Source organism: Ictalurus punctatus, chromosome 1 (assembly GCF_001660625.3).
Source record: "Ictalurus punctatus breed USDA103 chromosome 1, Coco_2.0, whole genome shotgun sequence".
In the NCBI taxonomy this organism is placed as follows: domain Eukaryota; kingdom Metazoa; phylum Chordata; class Actinopteri; order Siluriformes; family Ictaluridae; genus Ictalurus; species Ictalurus punctatus.
The window spans coordinates 6,762,529-6,781,542 of record NC_030416.2 but is presented as its reverse complement, the minus strand read 5'-3'; the positions used below and the strand labels follow the sequence as shown (position 1 = coordinate 6,781,542).

The following is a 19,014-nucleotide window of genomic DNA, read 5'->3' as shown; positions in this document are numbered from 1 at the left end:
GTGTCTCTTATGAACCATCTAATAGAAAAAATAGCCCGGTATGAGTATGAAGGAAACTTGGTTGAATCGGGTAGAGTCAGAAACCCCCACCTCCACCCCTTACCCCTTGTTTAATAATGATAATGTCAGGCACAGTTTTATGTTCCATATACTAACAGCCTCCACCCACAAAACTTTGTACAGGGGAAAGTAGAGCCACTGCCTCTCATCCTGCTGACTGTATGATCTTTAAGCAGGTTGTTCCTGTTTTCGGTAAGCCTTATTTACTTTTTTCTGGCAACCTGAAGGAGTTTTACATTTATATTGGACCAACATAGCCTACCTATTTGCAGATGTTGGTAGAAACACTGTTTTTTTGGTGGAAATGTTTTTAGCTTTGAAACTTTTATTCAGGGCGCATTATGCTAGCCAGCATGCAGTCTTTAAGCAGATAGATAGCCTTGTACTATCATTGTTTGTAAGTAACAGAACAAACTCTGCTTTTTCTAATGATGAGGTGACACAATTATAGTAATACAGGCCCATTTATTTAAATAATACAGTCTGTAATGAGTAGCTTCTCATAAGAGGGCACGGGGTGAATGCAGGTGATACTTAGCTCAGGACAGATAATCGACATAGTTATTAAAACGGTGACTCAGAAAGCATACTTTTTACACTTTGTATTTTGAAATATTGATTCATTAATTAAACTGTGAGTGAAAATACACAAGGGTTTTTTGTTTTGTTTTGTTTTTAAGATATGTAATTTTACTTTTTACCTAAAAGAAAAACATTAATATAATGTAGTACATTCTGGCCTAATCAATACATTGAGTTGCTAGTTTAAGTGTTTCGCCTCTTTTCACTTTCAGAACTGCATTTATTAGCCTGGCCATGATGGAAATATATTGAAGGGATGAAAGGTTTCAGATACACTGTGCTGTTCAAACAACCTGTCACCACCAGCCTGTACGTTGCTGTTCGTAGCAAACGGGTTCTTGTGACCAAAAAAAAAGGCACCTAGGTCTTTTAAGTAAACAAAGTAGTGTTCTGACATAGCATGTTGAATTTGGATGCAAATTACTCAGTGTTATCCTGTAACTGCCCTAATAAACAATCAGATATAGAAAGCATTAAAGACATTGTCACAAATTACCTTAGTTCACTTCATACACCTTACTCTGGTCTAACATAACCTCACCTAGATTAAATAATATTGGAGAATTGAGTGTTTGCAGTACATGTGGCACATAACACGAATACCATCCCTTGTCTGTGGTTTTAAGGCAGTATAGAGATACGGGCATGATTGACCGACAGGAGCTGATTTAGTACAAATGGCGGTGAATTATCTGTTTCTTTCAGAGATGGCTGACAAGGAGGATTTAAAGACCACCATTTTTAATGAATTTGAACTTAACATGGTTTATATTGGGTCAAACATACTTTTTTTTTTTTTTTTTTTTTTTTAGGTCTTTAGATACTCTGCTAGTTTGCTCTAGAAATGTTCTAGTTTAGCCCTCTTCAAGAGAATTGATGTCTGTCTAAAACTCTTAACAAATCCAAAGGATTTCAGAAATGACATCATTTACATGTCCATAGTGTGGTAATGTTTTGAGTTCAAAGGTAGCTAGACTCAGACGTATAGGTATTAGGCTGTTGCTCGTCAAGTTCAATGATTTTTATAAACCGTTTTTGTAAACTGTCGGTTTGTTATTCCTGTGCAGGTGAAAATAAGTCAACAGCCACCTTTACAGGAAATGACAAACCAGGGCTTTCCTTTGTATCTTTTCTTTTCATGTTTAGGTAAGTGCGTTGTTTTTTTTTTTCACACCTCAGACTCACAATCATGTACGAAGCGAGACCACCATAGCTGTGTTTGCTTGGTCTGCTGATTTCCTGTGCTAACAGTGTTTTTCCAATTTGTAACCGTCTGAGTAACTTATTCCACTCCTTACACGAGAGGTTATTTATGAGCATCATGTGGCGATTGTTTAAAACCATGTGTATTTGTGTTAATCCATATATATTTTATGTCCATGTGCTTCTGTAGTCCCGACCTACAATACTGAAAATTTAAACCCATTAAAAACAGTGCTGCTGTAATTTTTGAGCCAGTTTTGTCATCTGTAACTGATGATTTCCTGTTAAATGGCAATAAAAAATTTTTTCAACTTTAAAATCAGTTCAGTAACCTATTTTATTTCAGGTTGTGTTGCCTGTAATGTGGGTGTAAAACCCTGGATACTTGACAGTATGAATACATATACACGTGTGTAGGTGTAAATAATTGTACTGACTACAAAGAAACTAAGAGTAGTAGTGACTACTACGAAACTAATCCTTGTACAAAGGAACTTACTAATTAAATTGGGGGAGGGTTCAGCAAGTTTTGACTGATTAAATTTGACTCATTAATTGTTTTATCTTTCACATTCTTGTTCTCCTTTCTGTCATAAGCCATGATCAGTGCAGAAGAGACAGGTAAGCTTTAGCTTGTAAGTTACTAAACTCCAACAACAGTCTTGCTCTCAATGTTCTTTCTTACACACTTTATATTGCAGCAGTAGATTTTAATAGATGAGGTGATGTTTTTATCCATTTTCCAGAAAAGGGTTCATGCTACCGGATAGCTCCAGGTATGCTGGCAGGTGTGGTTCTTGGTGACATCGCACTTACAATACTGATTGTCGCGGCTACATATTACTGTGCTAGTAAGCGTAGAATCAAGAAGGAAAAGGGTAAATCCTGAAAATTGTTTCTTCTAATGTCCATTTTACCCAGTTCCATATGTTCTCTATTTGTGACATTAGTGACATTAACATGTATATGCATGCTTTCACAGCTGATAAAGTCTACATGAATGTCAGAGCGAACTGCAAACAATAAGCAGCTTAAGAGGATGAAGATCTGACAGTAACAGTAATACTTTACTATTTTCCAAAAAATGTGTGGCAGTCCTCTCACTTTTCAGACCAGAAGATATTTATTTGTGTTATATAAATATTTTTTGCTAAAATTGTCCAGTATGCTTGCTTCATCTAACAACTATAATAACTACATGCATAATATATATATATATATAATATCTTTTAATGGCTTAAAATTAGTTAGTTTTTTTCTGTCTGTACGGTTGTGTTGTGTGAATCATTTTAAATCTGTGAATAAATTTATTTGAATGTCTTTTTGTTTGTTTTACTTTTTTTTCATTTGGGGTGTGGAACAGTATGGAAAATTCACAGTATGATAAGCCAGTATCACGGTTTGGAGAAAATCACTATCGGCTTAAATATTTGTACCACTACAACAACAGTGCAAACATAAAATTATTTGATTAGCTAAATGTATATTACTGTTTTTAACATTTTGATTGGATTCTTAACTCCTTAAAGTCATCCCTTTATAAAATGTAGAATAGAATATAAAAGTCTGGACCCACCAACAGGTAATGTGCATTTAAGGCGCTAGCAGTTGGTCTTCAACTTTAACAGTAGAAATACATTTTCTCAGATTTTTGCCTGGAATGTTTTTCTTGTTTTGTTTTGTTTTAAATTTGTACTGTACATGGTGCTTTGTGATAGGCTGACATCCCATCCAGGGTGTATTCCCACCTCACTCCTAGTGTTTCACCGCAACCCTGAGCAGGATAAAGCCATTACTGAACTGATTTGTTTGTCATCATCTGAAAAAGTCATATAAAAAGTCCAACTATTTCAGATTTAATTATTACAGTATACCATCACACTGATCCTTCATACAAGTCTCATCTTTTCTGACCAGCCATGCCATAGTCTTGGCAAGTCTTTTGATAGACTACTAAATACCCTGTTAAACATGGCTGGGTTGCCTTGCTAGCCACTCTTATACAGTTGGGGCCATCGTGTAACATGCATGCAGTACATAAATCAGTGGAAATACAGCATACATATCCACATTAGATCATGTGTGTTGCATTAGTCTTGTGCATTATTTAATTGAGGGGGAAAAAATAAAGCTAGTCTGATTATGAAATAGAGACTTCTCATTAATCCTTCATGTTAATATTCTTACTTACTTCTGAGTTATATTATCAGGTGGTACGTTTTATTTTTTTTTAACATTTGATTCTTTTAGTTGTTCCAGTAATCTTGTTTTGGTGTGTTTATCTCAGTAAAATGAAGTACAATTGTTTTGCACTGCAATCTGTGCATCCGGTGACTGCCTAAAGCGAAGCAGTCTCTTATCATCCTGATAATTTACCAAAGAAAAATACTCTGGCCTTTTGCTGTCACATTTTTATCAAATCCTGTGCGTTTAGCGAAGTCGGCAGTACAACTCGGACTAGAACTGGAAGTCAGCTTGACAAAGCTGTCACGTAAATGTTAAACGATTCAAAAGTGCTTCACCTTACAGTTATTGCACTAGTTACAAAGTTGAACAGTATGGTATTTGCGCGTATGTAAAATTTAAACAGTTTAGATTTACTATATTAAAAATACAGGCCCTACAGTAGGAACTCTCTTTCATTACTGAGATTCAAATCTTTTATTTTTTTTCAGTACTTCATAGGACCTTTATTTATCATAACAAACTCAAACCTCCTCGGCATGGAGGATACCAGTGATGCACAAATTTCTGGAGAGATATTCTGCCATTCTTCAGAGGCAAGTTTTTCAGCTGCTCTTTGCTGGAGAGGTTATGTTGCTATACCTTTTTCTTGTCACGATTGGATTCAAGTCAGGTGACATAATTGGCTAGGTCATTGTTTTCACTTTTTTCTTCTGTAGAAACTCTTGTGTGATTTTAAAAGTGCGCTTTGGGATCATTATCATGCTGGAATGTTCCTCTTCTGCCAAGCTTCTGGAGACTGGGAGTCATTTTGGTATGTCCACAGGCATTCATGGCGCCACCTATAAATGTCATCCCCCCAAAATCTTTTGCACTCATGCAGCCCCATACAGTATCATCACACTCCCAGCTCCGTGCTTCACTGTCAGGACTATGTATTGACAAATTCATCATGATCTCATCTGACCAAACAATGTGCTCCCAATATTCATCAGGCTTCTTTTCATGTTCTTTAGAAAAGTTTAACCTTGCAGCCGAAGAGCAAGCAAGGTTCATTTTCTTGGATGCCATCCATAAAGGTTGACATTATGCAATGTCCTTCACACTGTCCGAGCTATCACAGAAACTCTGATTTCCATTGATCGCTCATGTGCCAAGCCTGAAGCACTTGCCCAACTATTATTCAGCACTTGATTGTGCAAGCTCTGATTAGTGGTACAATGACGTGTAGATAGACACAGCCCATATGTCCAAAGTTGAGAAAGTTCTGGGGTTCACAGGTCATTTTAAAACCATTTTCATGCAATTAGGCTATTTGGAAATCACAGGTATACTCAGTTTTGGGGGCTGGTCAGGTCTCTATCTGTTGGTTCATGCATGACTGGCTGGAAAGGGAGACTCAGCGTAGGACTGCTCTAAGCATGGCACACTGATGTGCACTGACCCTCCCATCTGAATGCCAATGTCCATCATTTCATTATTAGCGTGTCATTATGCTTACTTATTTCTGCTCCTATGGCCATTTGAAAGCATCAGATATCCCCATGAGGTAATTCTCATCTGATTAAGAAAAACAGTATATTAATTATCAGGATTTATAATACGAGTTGAAAGGTTTCCATTTGATTAGGATCAAGGTCAGTGAAAAACCCACAGATGAAGATTGTGTGTGTGTGTGTGTGTGTGTGTGTGTGTGTGTGTGTGTGTGTGTGTGTGTGTGTGTGTGCACTTTCTCTCTCCACCTGTGGGTGTGTGTGTACGTGTGTGCATGTGCGTGTTCAGGGGAAGTGAACGATAATATCTCCCAAGAGTGTTAGTGTTACTTTGACTTGGCTAGATTTCAAAAGTTTCTTTATTATTTCATATCTAGTAGCTCTTTTTTGAATAAAATAAATACATTGTATACAATTATTAATAATAAAAACGTTCTTTATCCATTTTAACCTAATCTGTAATTTCCTATTTCACTGTGGTTTTTGATTTCATTTCAAAACCACACTGAACAGTGTTCCTACTTTCATAGCAACAAGGAACAACAACAAAAAGCCTAAACCACATCATGCATGATGCAGTGCTAACGTTTCTGATAACATTGATCATAATGGTAATCAAGTTCACTTTCAGACAGCACAGTTCTGAGAATATCCAGTGTTATTGAAGGCTGTGATCTTGCACGCCTCGGTAACAATGTTTCACGATTATGTTTGCTTTTACTGATAAAACCAAACCACGTATCATCATAGATGGAGCTGACACATAAAAGTGTAGACCCACAACACTGAAACTAACTAACCACAAGCTGAGAGTATAAAGACAAACACAAACTAAACTGGCCTGGTCTGAGTACAGAAAGCATCTCACGCCAAACACTCAACAACATTTTCGAAAATAAGAAGTCTATAAATAGCTGTATTTATTTTTCATTCGTTTTGAAGGCCATAGATAATGAAATCCTAGAAATTAGCACGTTGGGGCAGGGGGGGGGACACGAAAAGAAAAGTTTCTCATACATATGTTAGCTTGACTAACTGTATTTGTTAGTGTTTGCATTTTTAGATTGTACACCTTTTCTTAATTTTTTTTTCTTTCATATTTCTGTTGATTAGCACTGAAATGTAATGAAAGGCCAAAGAAGAGCGTGTAAGCGTCTGTGTAAAAATAAATAAATAAATTGAAACAACTCATGACTCCGCCTAGTATCACACTGGCCAACAGACAATGACACGTCTTTAGCATTCGCTCAGTCCCTCACCACAGTGTCCCTCTTTACGTTTCAGCCAACTGCAAGAACTTTGTGGACTCCTGTGTGTGAGATTCTGGTTTAAACATAGGCAAAATATTTGTGCATCGTTCATACGAGGATAATTAATCAAACACTTAGTGTCCAACATGGGCTGGATTCTGCACTCGATAGCTCTTCTCAGTGGACTCTTTGGTGAGTTTGTGTTGTATCAAAGTTCTTTTTTTATTATTGCCTTTTATTTTAAGTGATTTGGGAATGTTTGACAGTATTTATTGAAAATCAGACTCATGTTTGATGAAATATATAGAAATTAAGTCCCACCTTCTTGGTAATGCAAGTAATTTGGATAAATAGTGTGTTAAAATTTTGACTAAGAACAGTCTTTGTATGCATGTTTCTAATTTCTAATGTTTCTAATATTTTTTTTTTTTTCAGGTTATGTGGCAGCAACCCAAGGTAATGCCTATTTTATGAGTGAAAATAAAACGTGAGATTGCTTAAAACCTGTTCATGTAGTTTATTTTGAATTGTCTGTCATACAACAAATGTGCCGTTGCTCTGTTTCTCTTTCAGACTGTGGCACATGCTATCAGCTAAACATGATGGTCGTTATTGGTATCATTACCTGTGATATAATTCTCACACTTCTTATTACTATCACGGTCTACTGTTTTGCATCACGGGAAAAAAGAAAGAAGAGCTTGCGTACACATAAGAACTCCAGTGAGACAGGTATGTGTTTGTTTGTTTGTTTGTTTGTTTGTTTGTTTGAGAGAAAAAGACTTAATCTAAATGAACGTGATGCTTCTTCATGTCCTAAGACAAGGGAAAATTTCGCCAGTCGTCAAGCAAACCAAAGGAAGTGGAAATTACAGAGTCACCTTATCAGGTAAACGTTCTGCTTGCAAAGATGTAATAAAAAGCAATAAGAAGTCTGATACCCAAGTGTGATAAATGACAATAACATAAATAGTTTGAACTACCCATGTTTTTACATTTTTTATTTTTGCTAAAATTGTAATGAAATCCCTTAAAAGTTTACGTCCTTAAACACTTATGTAAAAACACATGTCTTTGATAGCTACTGTTTTGGTTGTAATGTAATGTAGTGTATTTCTTTGTTTATTTTGTGACAGGAACTATATGGAGTGCAGTCCGATATATACAGTGATCTTCACCAGTATCGGAAATAATGCTTCTACAGGTGATAGGATCTCTGTCGCTTTACACAACAATTTATAAACCGACAAGGTTCAGAATGCAATTTTAGACATTACTGGCCTTTCTGTAAGTCTGTTACTTTGAATTTTTGACTTTTGAAATATTAAAGGTTTTGTCAGTGTGTGCCTGAGACAGCAGGTGTGATTGGGCCAGAAAGCCTAGCGGTCACAGCTGAGAAATCAGGAAGTAAATATGCAAGCCAAATATAGATCACATGAACATTGGCTTTTTTAATATTAGTAATCCTTATGTTCATCTAACTTAAATTTTTATGTATGAGGTAGCCGAATATGTATCTAACGTAAACCACTGTAGCAATGTTTGTATAAAATATCTATACAAAGGATTAAAAACATTTGTTGAAGAGAAACAAAGTGATGTTTTCCAATGCCTAACAGACGCTGTTATAAAGAGAGCTGAAGAGAAGTGAGGAGAGCTAAATTGGTACTTCCCTACCAAGAACAATTTTGTGCCAGGACACAAATCAGCACATGATTATGATTCAAGGAAACATTATGTCTGAAGTAAGCAAAGGAGACACAACGAAAAACAGTAATCACACAGCCATACTTTGATATATCAAAGTACAGTGTCCTCGACTAATATTGGCACCCTTGGTAAATATAATAATAATAATAATAATAATAATAATAATAATAATAATAATAATAATAATAATATGTTTAATTTATATAGTGACTTTCCAGAGCAAAGAAGGCTGTGAAAAATTGTCTTTATTTGTAAAAATTTGTCTTTTGATTGCAATTATTTGATGTCTATGAGATTTTTTTTTTTAAAACAAAAGTTCAAAAGGTTAAACAATAAAGACAAATTTATTTGGACAATATTAGTGGAGGGCAGTGTATATCAACCAATATATAAAACAGAATGTTGTGTTCTGTGAATAAACAGAACAGAGTCAATGATCCCTTCTTGGAGTATCACACTACTGGGGTTATTTAATAAATCAACATTATGGATTGCTGCTCTATTTTTCCTTCTTAGATATTATAAGAAATTTTTGACATGAAGCAGAATTGGAACACGGTGATTAACGCTCTGGGCTTCTACATTTATATTTATAAGCATTTAGCAGAATTCCTTATGCAGATAATGCTTTGTATTCTCCATCAAAAACATATCCTCATGATAGTAAATAGGCCAGGGTTTAAGAATACCAAGTTCATTCATTCATTCATTCATTCATTCATTCAATCTTCAGTCACTGCTTTATCCTGGTCAGGGTCATGGTGGATCCGGAGCCTATCCTGGGAATGCTGAGCACAAGGTGGGGGTACAGCACGAATGGGACACCAGTCCACTGCAGGACACCATGAACATTCACACACCAAGGGGCAATTTAACCAATCCACCTACTGGAATGTTTCTGAGAGGTGGGAGGAAATTGGAGACCCCAGAGGAAACAAACATGAAGAACAGAAACCACACAAACAGTAACCTAAGCTTAGGATCAGTTTCTTTTTTCTTTTTTTTTTAATGGCTTGCTTGCTTATTTATTTATTTATCTATCTATCTATCTATCTATCTATTTATTTATTTATTTGTGAATGAATGAATGAATGATTTATTGCTTGTTTAGTGAAGAAGTGGGTCTTCAGGCTTTATTTGACGTTCATTCCACCAGCTGGGTGCCATGATAGAGAAGAGTATTGAGAGATGGAGGGTCAAGTCGAGCAGTGCTACACGCTTGAAGAGATCACGGTGTTTAATAAGTGCCTTCAGTTATGTGGGTGCTGGTCTGTGTTTGGCTTTGTAGACAAGAATCAGTGTTTTAAATTTGATGTTGGAAGCTGTAGGAAGTTAGTTAGGGAACACAGCAGTTGAGTGATCTGGGAGTATTTTTGAGAGAAAGCAGAGCATGCAGAGGTCAAAACCACCAGGCTATCAGTGCTGAGCAAGCCCCTCAACCCTCTACTGCTCAGCTCAACTGTAAGTCACTTTGAATGAAAGCATTTGACTAAAGAATAACTATAAATGTAAATGAAGGTTTATTTGCATCAGACAACAAAGGCCTCTAAACATATTTTGGATAACAGTGAGGGTAATGTTTCCAAGTTACTGATGTCAAAAAGAATTCACATTTAGGACGAAGTATCAAGAGTTATTTTGTGGAAGTACAAGTGCTGAACATCACCACTTTTAGAGGTGTCTTTTTTCTTATTCTTTTTTTATTGTGTTGGTGTGGACGTCTGGATTGTGTACCTTATCTTCTTTGATTACAGTCCAGGTTGTTGAATAAATCACCTGTGGGCAGTATTTTGAAATTCAAATATGAATCAAAAGGGTTTTTTTTTTTTTTTTTTTTTTTTTTTTTTTAAAAACATAAGAGTGATAAACGAATGTAGCAAAAATTGGTTGGTTTCCTGTTTATATGCAGTCATCGTGACGTGACACGACATGCCCTTTTCCAGGGTAGTGGATGATGAGAATCACGTATTTATACAGTTTTCAATTGTATAGTTTTATTTTTTATTTAAACATTTTTAAAAATGCACTATTGCAGCTGCTTGTATCATACAATGTATCATAAAAAAGACCTCAGTAGGTTTTAATTTTGCATTTAATAATGGTTCTTAATATTAAAAGTAACTCAAAAAGTGAAACTGAGTGCTATTAACACATAGGGAGTGACTGTACAACGGCAGTTTTGCCACATGAGGGAGACATGAGTCTGTTAAAGAAGCTTAACCTGGTCCCAAAGCACATTTTTGCTCAATTAATGAAGTTGTTCCAACCTCGCTGTCCTGGAAATCTCTTAAATATGGTGGGATCCTCCAGGACTAGGGTTGGGGACCAGTGAATTAGTTGACAACCTGAAGAAAAAAAAGGCTTGTGACAGACCGGGAGTGCACCCGAGGTAATCACTTAATCAAATATCAGTGGTGTGCTCAATGGTTTAGAAAATCCCTGATGGTACCCATGAGACATTTTAGCTCTCTGCTTGATAAAATCGTTGATCTTTTCTGAGATTTCTTTCCTGCAAAGCCACTCAGTTTTATTAGACTACATTCTATAGAAAGTCAAAAAAAAAAAAAAAAAAAAAACCCTGTATTTTTTCATGTATGTGGATAGTTGATATACGGATACGAACCAGTGAGATAATTTCACTCTCTCACCTGGTACTATGATCCAGAGGTCAACACTATCTGCTGCAAAATTATTGCCAACTTGGATGAAAATCGAAACACATATAAGTCCGAAACACTAAAACATGTACTTTTTACAACAGAGATTATCACAAAGCAACTTTACATAAATCAATTTCCTGACCCAGTAATTTAGCAGAGGACAACACTGGCAAGGAGAAATGAGTAATTATCTAATCTGGTTTCAACCTCATATCCACAGTTTATCAGTTCATGTGTGTTGCTGCTTTATTGAAATGATGAGAACATAGGGTTAGGGTTAGGTTCTGTAGGAAGGTAGGAAGTTCTGTATTACATCATGGCAGGTTTAGAAGGTCAGGAAGAAAGTTTCATGTTAATGAGACCAGTTAGGGACTATGAGTATTAGGGATTTCATTTTTATCAGATATATGATTATAAACATCCACGTGAGGTCATTTCTAAAATGTTTCATCGATGCTCAAACAGGAGGAACATTGGTGGAGCCATGTCAGCATTGCACATTGAAATAGATTGTTGGGTATTTTGTATTTAACAATACTTAGATTAATTTTTAAAGTATACATACTTAAAGAACCATCATCAGCTCCTCCACCCACCGACCCCCCCCCCCCCCCCCCAACCGAGGGCGAAACTGAAGAATAAGTAAGAGTGTTTTTTTTGTTATTATTAATTGTTTGTACTAATAAACAACATTCACTTTGCCATCAGTAGTGGTTCCACAATGAGAATAAGATAGAGGAAGAGTGGATGACGGATATCTGCTCTCTTGAATTCCCTCACTATACAGCTCGGAGAAATGCCTTCTAACAAATTATGTATCGTGTTTCCGACACATGGGTGAAACATGGAGCTGGGTGCACCACCCATGTATGGGAAACCCTGTAATTTCTCCATTTCTCCGAGCTGTATAGTGAGTTAATTCAAGAGAACAGATATCTGTCATCCATTCTTCCTCTATCTCAGGATCATATTGAAGATCCAAGTATATTTAATTCTATCAAATATTATATGTATATTCCCATTCTAAGAAAACAAAGCAATTTATTTCCAACCTCACAGTGACATAAATGCAGCACGGGGTCAGAGGGAGGGCGAAGGAGAAAGAAATATATATCTTCTCTGTGGCAAACCCTCCAACTGAATGCACACACCACCTTAATCCCAGACTGAGATATATATATATATATATATATATATATATATATATATATATATATATATATATATATATATATATATGGCACTCCAGAGGAGTAAAGTGTGTTTTCCTGATCGAGAAGAAAAAGGGAAATCATAAAAAGGAATTGAATCATGTTTATTTGTGTCGAATGAAAGGCAGTCACTTGCACTGATTACGAACAGCATAGATACAGTAATAGATGGATCAAAAGCCACCAGATACTTATTTTCGAAAGAATAAAAACAAGAAGAGTGAAATAAAACTAAAGATAAAGGTCTGTCTTGATAACAGTAATAATAATGATGTTCTCTTGCTATTGCATCAACATACATTAAAGTGGTAACATTACGTAGTCTTCTCCTGTTTATAACCCAGCTGAACGTTCAAGGCTTTTCACCGTATGAAATTGATTCAGCAGCAAGCTGCTTCCCTTTCATGCTGATCAGTGTCTAGAGAAAATAAGATAAAGCCGCATGTCTCAGTTATCACATTAACGGCTGTATAATTAAAGGGGGGAAAAAAGCATGCCTTTTCATATTAATTTAGATACAGTACACTTCTTAAAAAGTCGGGCTCATTAAGGATGCCGGATCAACCCGGTCACACAGAACATTTCTGTTGAGTGAAGACTTTGTTGTGTTTTATATGAAAAGAAGGCATAAAGTGACAGATACTAAACCCAAGCTTAATGTCTTGTGAATTTGCCATTAGGAGACCATGTTAGACACTGTCATTTTCAGTAGTAGTTAGCAATGTTACTGTACATACATTTACATCACACAAGTCTTTAACCCCTTTGACACCCAGGAGCTGCTGGTAGTTCTGTAATAATTTATAGTGGTTACTGAATAATATGCATAAAGATGAATAACTGAATAATAAGCTGAGGGTCGAATTATGACAATTCTGTAGATAAGATGGCCTGTGATGGTTTTTGTGGCTCTAGAGAGACAAATTTAGCTGTTTATTTTATACAGCAGTTGTTCTTTTATTGAGGGTATCCATAATTCTGTATATTGATGAATCCAAGGTTTTCAGATAGATTACAGGCCACAAAGCACAAAGATATGATTCCAGTGTGTAATATAAAGTATACACCATCTAAATATTGCTTCTATGGCCCAAATAAACATTTCACTTAATTTCTTTTGCAATCATAAAGGAATTCAATTAAACATAAAACACTCGTGGCCAGAGTGTCTGGTTAAATTCTCCATCGTCCTTTTTGTTTAAAGGCTCTTTGTTTGCAACACTTGGGTACAAATAGAGTACTGAGATGAAACTAGGTGAAGCTAATCTTTTAATAATCTTACATCAGGTTGGGCCTAAGAGGATTTCAGGGCCTTGCTTCTTTGTTGCCTTGCTTGGTCTATTTATGCAAAAAAAAAAAACCTGCTTAGACTAAAACACCCAGAAGTAAAGAACAGAACATTTTTTTTTTTGGTCCAAGCTTATTGGAAGTGTAGTATCACTGTTGAAAAAGCTTCATGAGCATCATTTGTGACTTACTTTTAACATCTAGCAGCATAAATTAAATATGTATTCCCTGATTACAGTGATATTTAATGTAGAGCAGGGCTGTGCAAAGTCTACTGAGTGCCTGGAATGAAATTATGTATAAAGACAACAATCTCAGAGTATGGCTGGTAATAACCAGACGAAACATCAAACACTTTTTTTTAATCTTCATTCAGACTGGGCCTAATTGGGGGGGGACAACATAAATTACCAGCTTCCTCAGATCATATTCCAAGGCCTTTTTATGGTTTTACCAAACTGGTACTGGCTAACAAGAGTATGCCTTTTTCTTTTAAAATGAATTATTACTCTTGTTTGTCTCCTCCTTTAAAACATCCATAAATAAATATCAAAGCACTTTCTGATTCATACAGCACCTTGGTGAACCCTGTCATGCAGGAAATGACACATACACACGCACACACAGCCATTAGGTAGGGCTTGTATTTACCAATTCTGTTACTGATTTTCATAAAGCTTAGTAATTAATAATACTATAATAATATTAATAATATAAGTCTAGAAACATTTAATGGACAGGATAGGAGTTTGAAAGCAGGCATTTTTTTCTGTAGAAATCTGGTGTGCAAAAAGTCCAGAGTCCAAGGTCAGAGTTAATAGTTATTTGTGTATATTTTGAAGTACAAGAGCACGAGAGTACGATAAGCAGAGCAAGTTAATATTTGCAGGACTCAAGAAGAGCAGTCCTCCCCTCTAACAGTGTGGAATGCAATGAATCTCTCTCTCGCTCTCTCTCGCTCTCTCTCTCTCTTCCTCTCTGGTTTCATAGAGATTTATGAAATGAGTATTTGACCTTTGGCATAGCAAACAAGCAATACCAAGTTATGGTAGTTGGTGTGCTTCGGGTGCAGGAGGCTGAACTGTATTTTGTTGTATGCAGAAAGTCTCTTCTTCCTTTGAGGGATGTAACAGATACTATCCCCATGAGTTTTGTTACCAAATAGGGACCTTTAATGATGTCATATCATTAAAGTACTGCCTGCAAAAAAGAATGTTCGTCTAAAAAAAAAAAAGTCTAAAAACAAAGAAACAAACGAATAAGTAAATTGATTGTTTGAAGTATATGCTGTATTATAGTGCATAATGATAAGCAAAAAAAAATCCCACAAAAAAAATCTAAGCCGACTTATACGTCCACCTTACTCTTACCCTAATCCAGGTTATCAATGCACATTTTTCATGGGTACCAGCCAAATGTTAGAACTGTTGAAATCCCCTTCTTAATCAACACAGAAAATATTTACACACAACAGTTCAGCTCAATGAAAGCACTAGGACATGTGCTAAAGTTGCATAGAAGTTGCATTGTGAGCTATCTAACTATGGGCGTTGCAGTCATTCTCGATTTCACTCTGTAGGACTTACTATGACCTCTCGGTTCTACTAAACAGGTTCTATAAATTAAGTACACTGTTGGACAAACAGTTTCCTGATTTGCTTTTGGCAAAAGTCAAATAGAGTAAGAGGTTTTTGCTGACAACCTAGATTTCTTTCTCAGTCTTGTCTGGACACATTTCAGCACTGTTGTTGTTCAGGTTCATTTTTAGACACAGCAAACAGTGACAAAGAGAAAAATAGCGTGGCAAACCACAACAGAAACCCCCAAGAGAATATCAGTGCTAATTTTGATAATTCGTTGCTGACAAAGTGATAGTTTTTATGGTTTGGGCTGTACAGCATCATGACAATGAATTTGCCATTATTAAAGGAACAAAAAAAAAAAAAAAAGAAGAGTCATGGGTCAGTTTTGAGGACATCTAAGAAATTGCAAGAACACACACACACACACACACACACACACACACACACACACACACACACACACAGACAGACAGACACAGTGTCCTATAGGGTCAATCAAAGAGAGCGGGGCTAATGTGTGTCACATCGATGATCCTCAGCTGAGAAGAAAGCAGTCACATTAACAGTAACAATGTACCCTGGCAGAGTCAGGCAGAACTGAGAGCTTATAGACCCACTCTGAAGACCAATACTGTGATTTCTCTTTTCTTCTTTATTATTGTGAATCCTGCATCTTCAAACTGGTTAGTTTCCTACATTTTATGCAGCTGTTTTATGCTGCACCACACGCAAGCAAAACACAACCTCAAACAAGTAATGAATTTTCTATAACAGAAACTCTGACAGTAGTGCTGGCTGCAATTCAAACTCTAGGTTTATATTAATGTACTCATTGTAATACGTTATTGTTTTCATAGTAACAACTCATTCACAGGGACTTGTTGATAAAGTGAAGACACTCCACATCTGTCTAAGCCTAATAATAAACCTAAACGTGTTGTTATTTAACAAAGAAATACATATCATTGAAAACATTTACATTACATTTATATTTATTCATTTAGCAGACGCTTTTATCCAAAGTGACTTACAAATGAGGAAATACAAGCAAAGCGATATATCAAGCGGAGAACGATGCACAAGTAGTGCTACCATACAAGATCTTTAATTGATCTCTAGAAAAAACAAAGTACACAGACTAGAGGTGAAAGTGCCAGTGTAAGTTGTGTGTTTTTTTTTTTAAGATAATGTGGGGTTGGCATTTTATGGGTTAGTTAGGTGTTGACGGAAGAGGTGGGTCTTTAGCTGTTTTTTGAAGATAGTGACTGATTCTGTGGTCCGGATTGAGGTTGGAAGTTCATTCCACCACTGAGGGACAGTTAGTGTAAAGGTTCTGGAAAGGGACCTTGAGCCACGCTGAGTAGGAACTACTAAGCGTCAGTTAACTGAAAGCAGATTGCATGAGGGAATGTAAGCCTTCAGGAGAGAGTTGAAGTAGGAGGGTGCTTTTCCAGACAAGGTCTTGTAGGTGAGCATCAAGGTTTGAATTTGATGCGGGTGGCTAAAGGAAGCCAGTGGAGGGAGATGAAGAGGGGTGTGACATGGGTTCTCTTGGGCTGGTTGAAGACGAGGTGTGCTGATGCATTCTGAATCATCTCAAGGGGTTTGATGGAGCCGGCTGGGATGTCCAAGAGTAGTGACTTGCAATAGTCCAGTTTTGATATAACAAGAGCCTGGACTAGTAGCTGTGTAGCCTGTTTGGTAAGATAGTGTCTGATTTTCTTGATGTTATACAGAATGAACCTACAGGACCATGCAGTTGTTGAAATGTGGTCTGTGATGGTCAAGCTTTCATCAAAAGTCACCCCAAGGTTCCTGGCTGGCTTGAAGATTACAGAAACTTTTAAGAAATGGCACCAGACGGGAATTGAACCAAGTGCACCACACAGATAAAAGGAAGTTTCCTGTAAGGAGATATTTACATATTTAGTATATATGGAAGGAGTCTCCAGTGTCAGCAGTTTGTAACAGTCAGTAAGTTTTCCTCTGCAGGAAAGTTGTCAGGACATAGGAGTTTATGCTTTGCAGATTTTTTTCTTCTTATTATTAACTTACAATGAAAAAATGTTAGAATGTGTGTGATAACAGGAACTAACCTGGGTTAGTTGCCTCATTCATTAGAACATTCTTTAAGTAACAAGCATTTCCTGAAATCCTTTGTAATTAATGAAATACATAAAGTCGTCCATAAATTAATGAGTACCCTGACCCATTCGGTATTCAATGAGTACTTGGAGCGTCATTTGGAGCTTGCATGCAGTTCTACCTCAAAAAAACCGAGGCTGCTAATTACTATACCAAAATCCTTATAATTATATAGAGTGAGAGTGAGCCATTGCCTAGTAATCATCTGATTAACTAGGAGGTTTGTGGTACAGTAGTGCAGTGGGTTTTGTGACTGGCTGACAATGCTAGGTTACATACATATTAGCTGTACAAAAACAAACGAAACAAACTGAATTTAAAAAGCCTGTTCATGTAAATCAATCCACACAGAATTTATGTTGAAGTAAAATATTTCATTTGCGTGAACCGATGTAAAATTTGAATGAAGTAAATTCAGTGGAATTGTTTTACGTAGCTTTTGTACTCCCTTTGGTCATTGTTGTGTAAATTGGAAAAACGTTTTTTTGTTGACTTTACTTGATTCAAATATGTCAATCGGTTCCATGTGATGTAACTGATTTTCATTAACACAGTTTGTTTTTGTACAGCAAACATGATTTGATCATTTACTACATATTCAAAGCCCTGGAATTAAATTGAACTCCACGTGGTCAGCCGTGCTCAGGATCGAATCCAAGACCCCAAAGCTGTGCGGCAGTAACATTAACCACTACACAACCATACTAGTCAGCACTAACTAATGTTCCCTTCTTTTCTGTATAACTCTTCCAAACAAACATCATTTTTGTTGTATATTGTTGATTGTGCTCGGTCTATCATCTACTATTTATAAATGCTGTCTGTCTCTGTCTGTTTCTGCTGTTTAAGTCATTGACTCATCTATTAATTTTTCCTCTGGACTGTGAATTGATTATTTGACTTGTGCCAGAGTCGGACTGAGCAGAGTCAGCAAAGAACTACTTACAGTTTGTTTGTTAAATCTCTGATAAGTAAGGCTATCAGGAAACACTCACAAAACAGTCTTGTACATAATGTATATCCTTCTATAAGTTGTTCGTTATTCACTAAGATTAATCGTTATCGGGAAACCCACCAGTTTTGCAGATGTTCCACAACTGGAACTACTGTATAAAAGGCTAAAAAAAAAAAAGTATGATTTTACTACTACTACTACTACTACTACTACTACTACTAATAATAATAATAATAATAATAATAATAATAATAATAATAATAATAATAATAATAATAATAAGGGCCACATCACACCACCACATAGTTGATTATTAGAATTGTGGATTAGTATTTTTCTATAACAGCCTGCCCCAATGTGTTATGTAATGTCATCACAGTGCTCTTTCCACTTGTGCAATTATCTTATGTAACTACATGCAGTTAAACAAATATCATTCTTCCACATTGAGAACAGTGTATATTGCATTGTGTTTATTTGATATCATTCCAAATTTCTTCAGTCTACTATGCTGTAGAACTGAGTAACACAACAAATTGTCAGCTGTTTTGGTTGCTAAATGTGGAATGTCCCATCCAGTGCAAATATAAAAGTGCAAATCAGGTCACACCAAATGCATCACTTCTCACTTTGCTGAGAAGTGGCAGGTTTTATTGTCAGATGCCTGTTATTAAACGCTCACTATATCTTG

General features: G+C 36.2%; 2 protein-coding genes across 2 annotated transcripts; both read left to right on the top strand.

Annotated features, from left to right (window-relative positions):
• The first annotated feature begins 219 nt into the window (after positions 1 to 219).
• hcst (hematopoietic cell signal transducer) lies at positions 220 to 3,165 on the top strand. Its single transcript, NM_001200215.1, has 5 exons — positions 220 to 252; positions 1,710 to 1,788; positions 2,443 to 2,466; positions 2,592 to 2,723; positions 2,828 to 3,165. Exons 2-5 carry the CDS (start codon positions 1,743 to 1,745, stop codon positions 2,869 to 2,871), a joined length of 246 nt encoding a protein of 81 aa, NP_001187144.1. The 5' UTR covers positions 220 to 252; positions 1,710 to 1,742; the 3' UTR covers positions 2,872 to 3,165.
• Positions 3,166 to 6,918: 3,753 nt separating this feature from the next.
• tyrobp (transmembrane immune signaling adaptor TYROBP) lies at positions 6,919 to 8,168 on the top strand. Its single transcript, NM_001200254.1, is given in 5 exon segments — positions 6,919 to 6,964; positions 7,208 to 7,228; positions 7,346 to 7,504; positions 7,594 to 7,661; positions 7,909 to 8,168. Coding segments are annotated over 5 exon segments (351 nt in total). The 3' UTR covers positions 7,966 to 8,168.
• Positions 8,169 to 19,014: the final 10,846 nt, after the last annotated feature.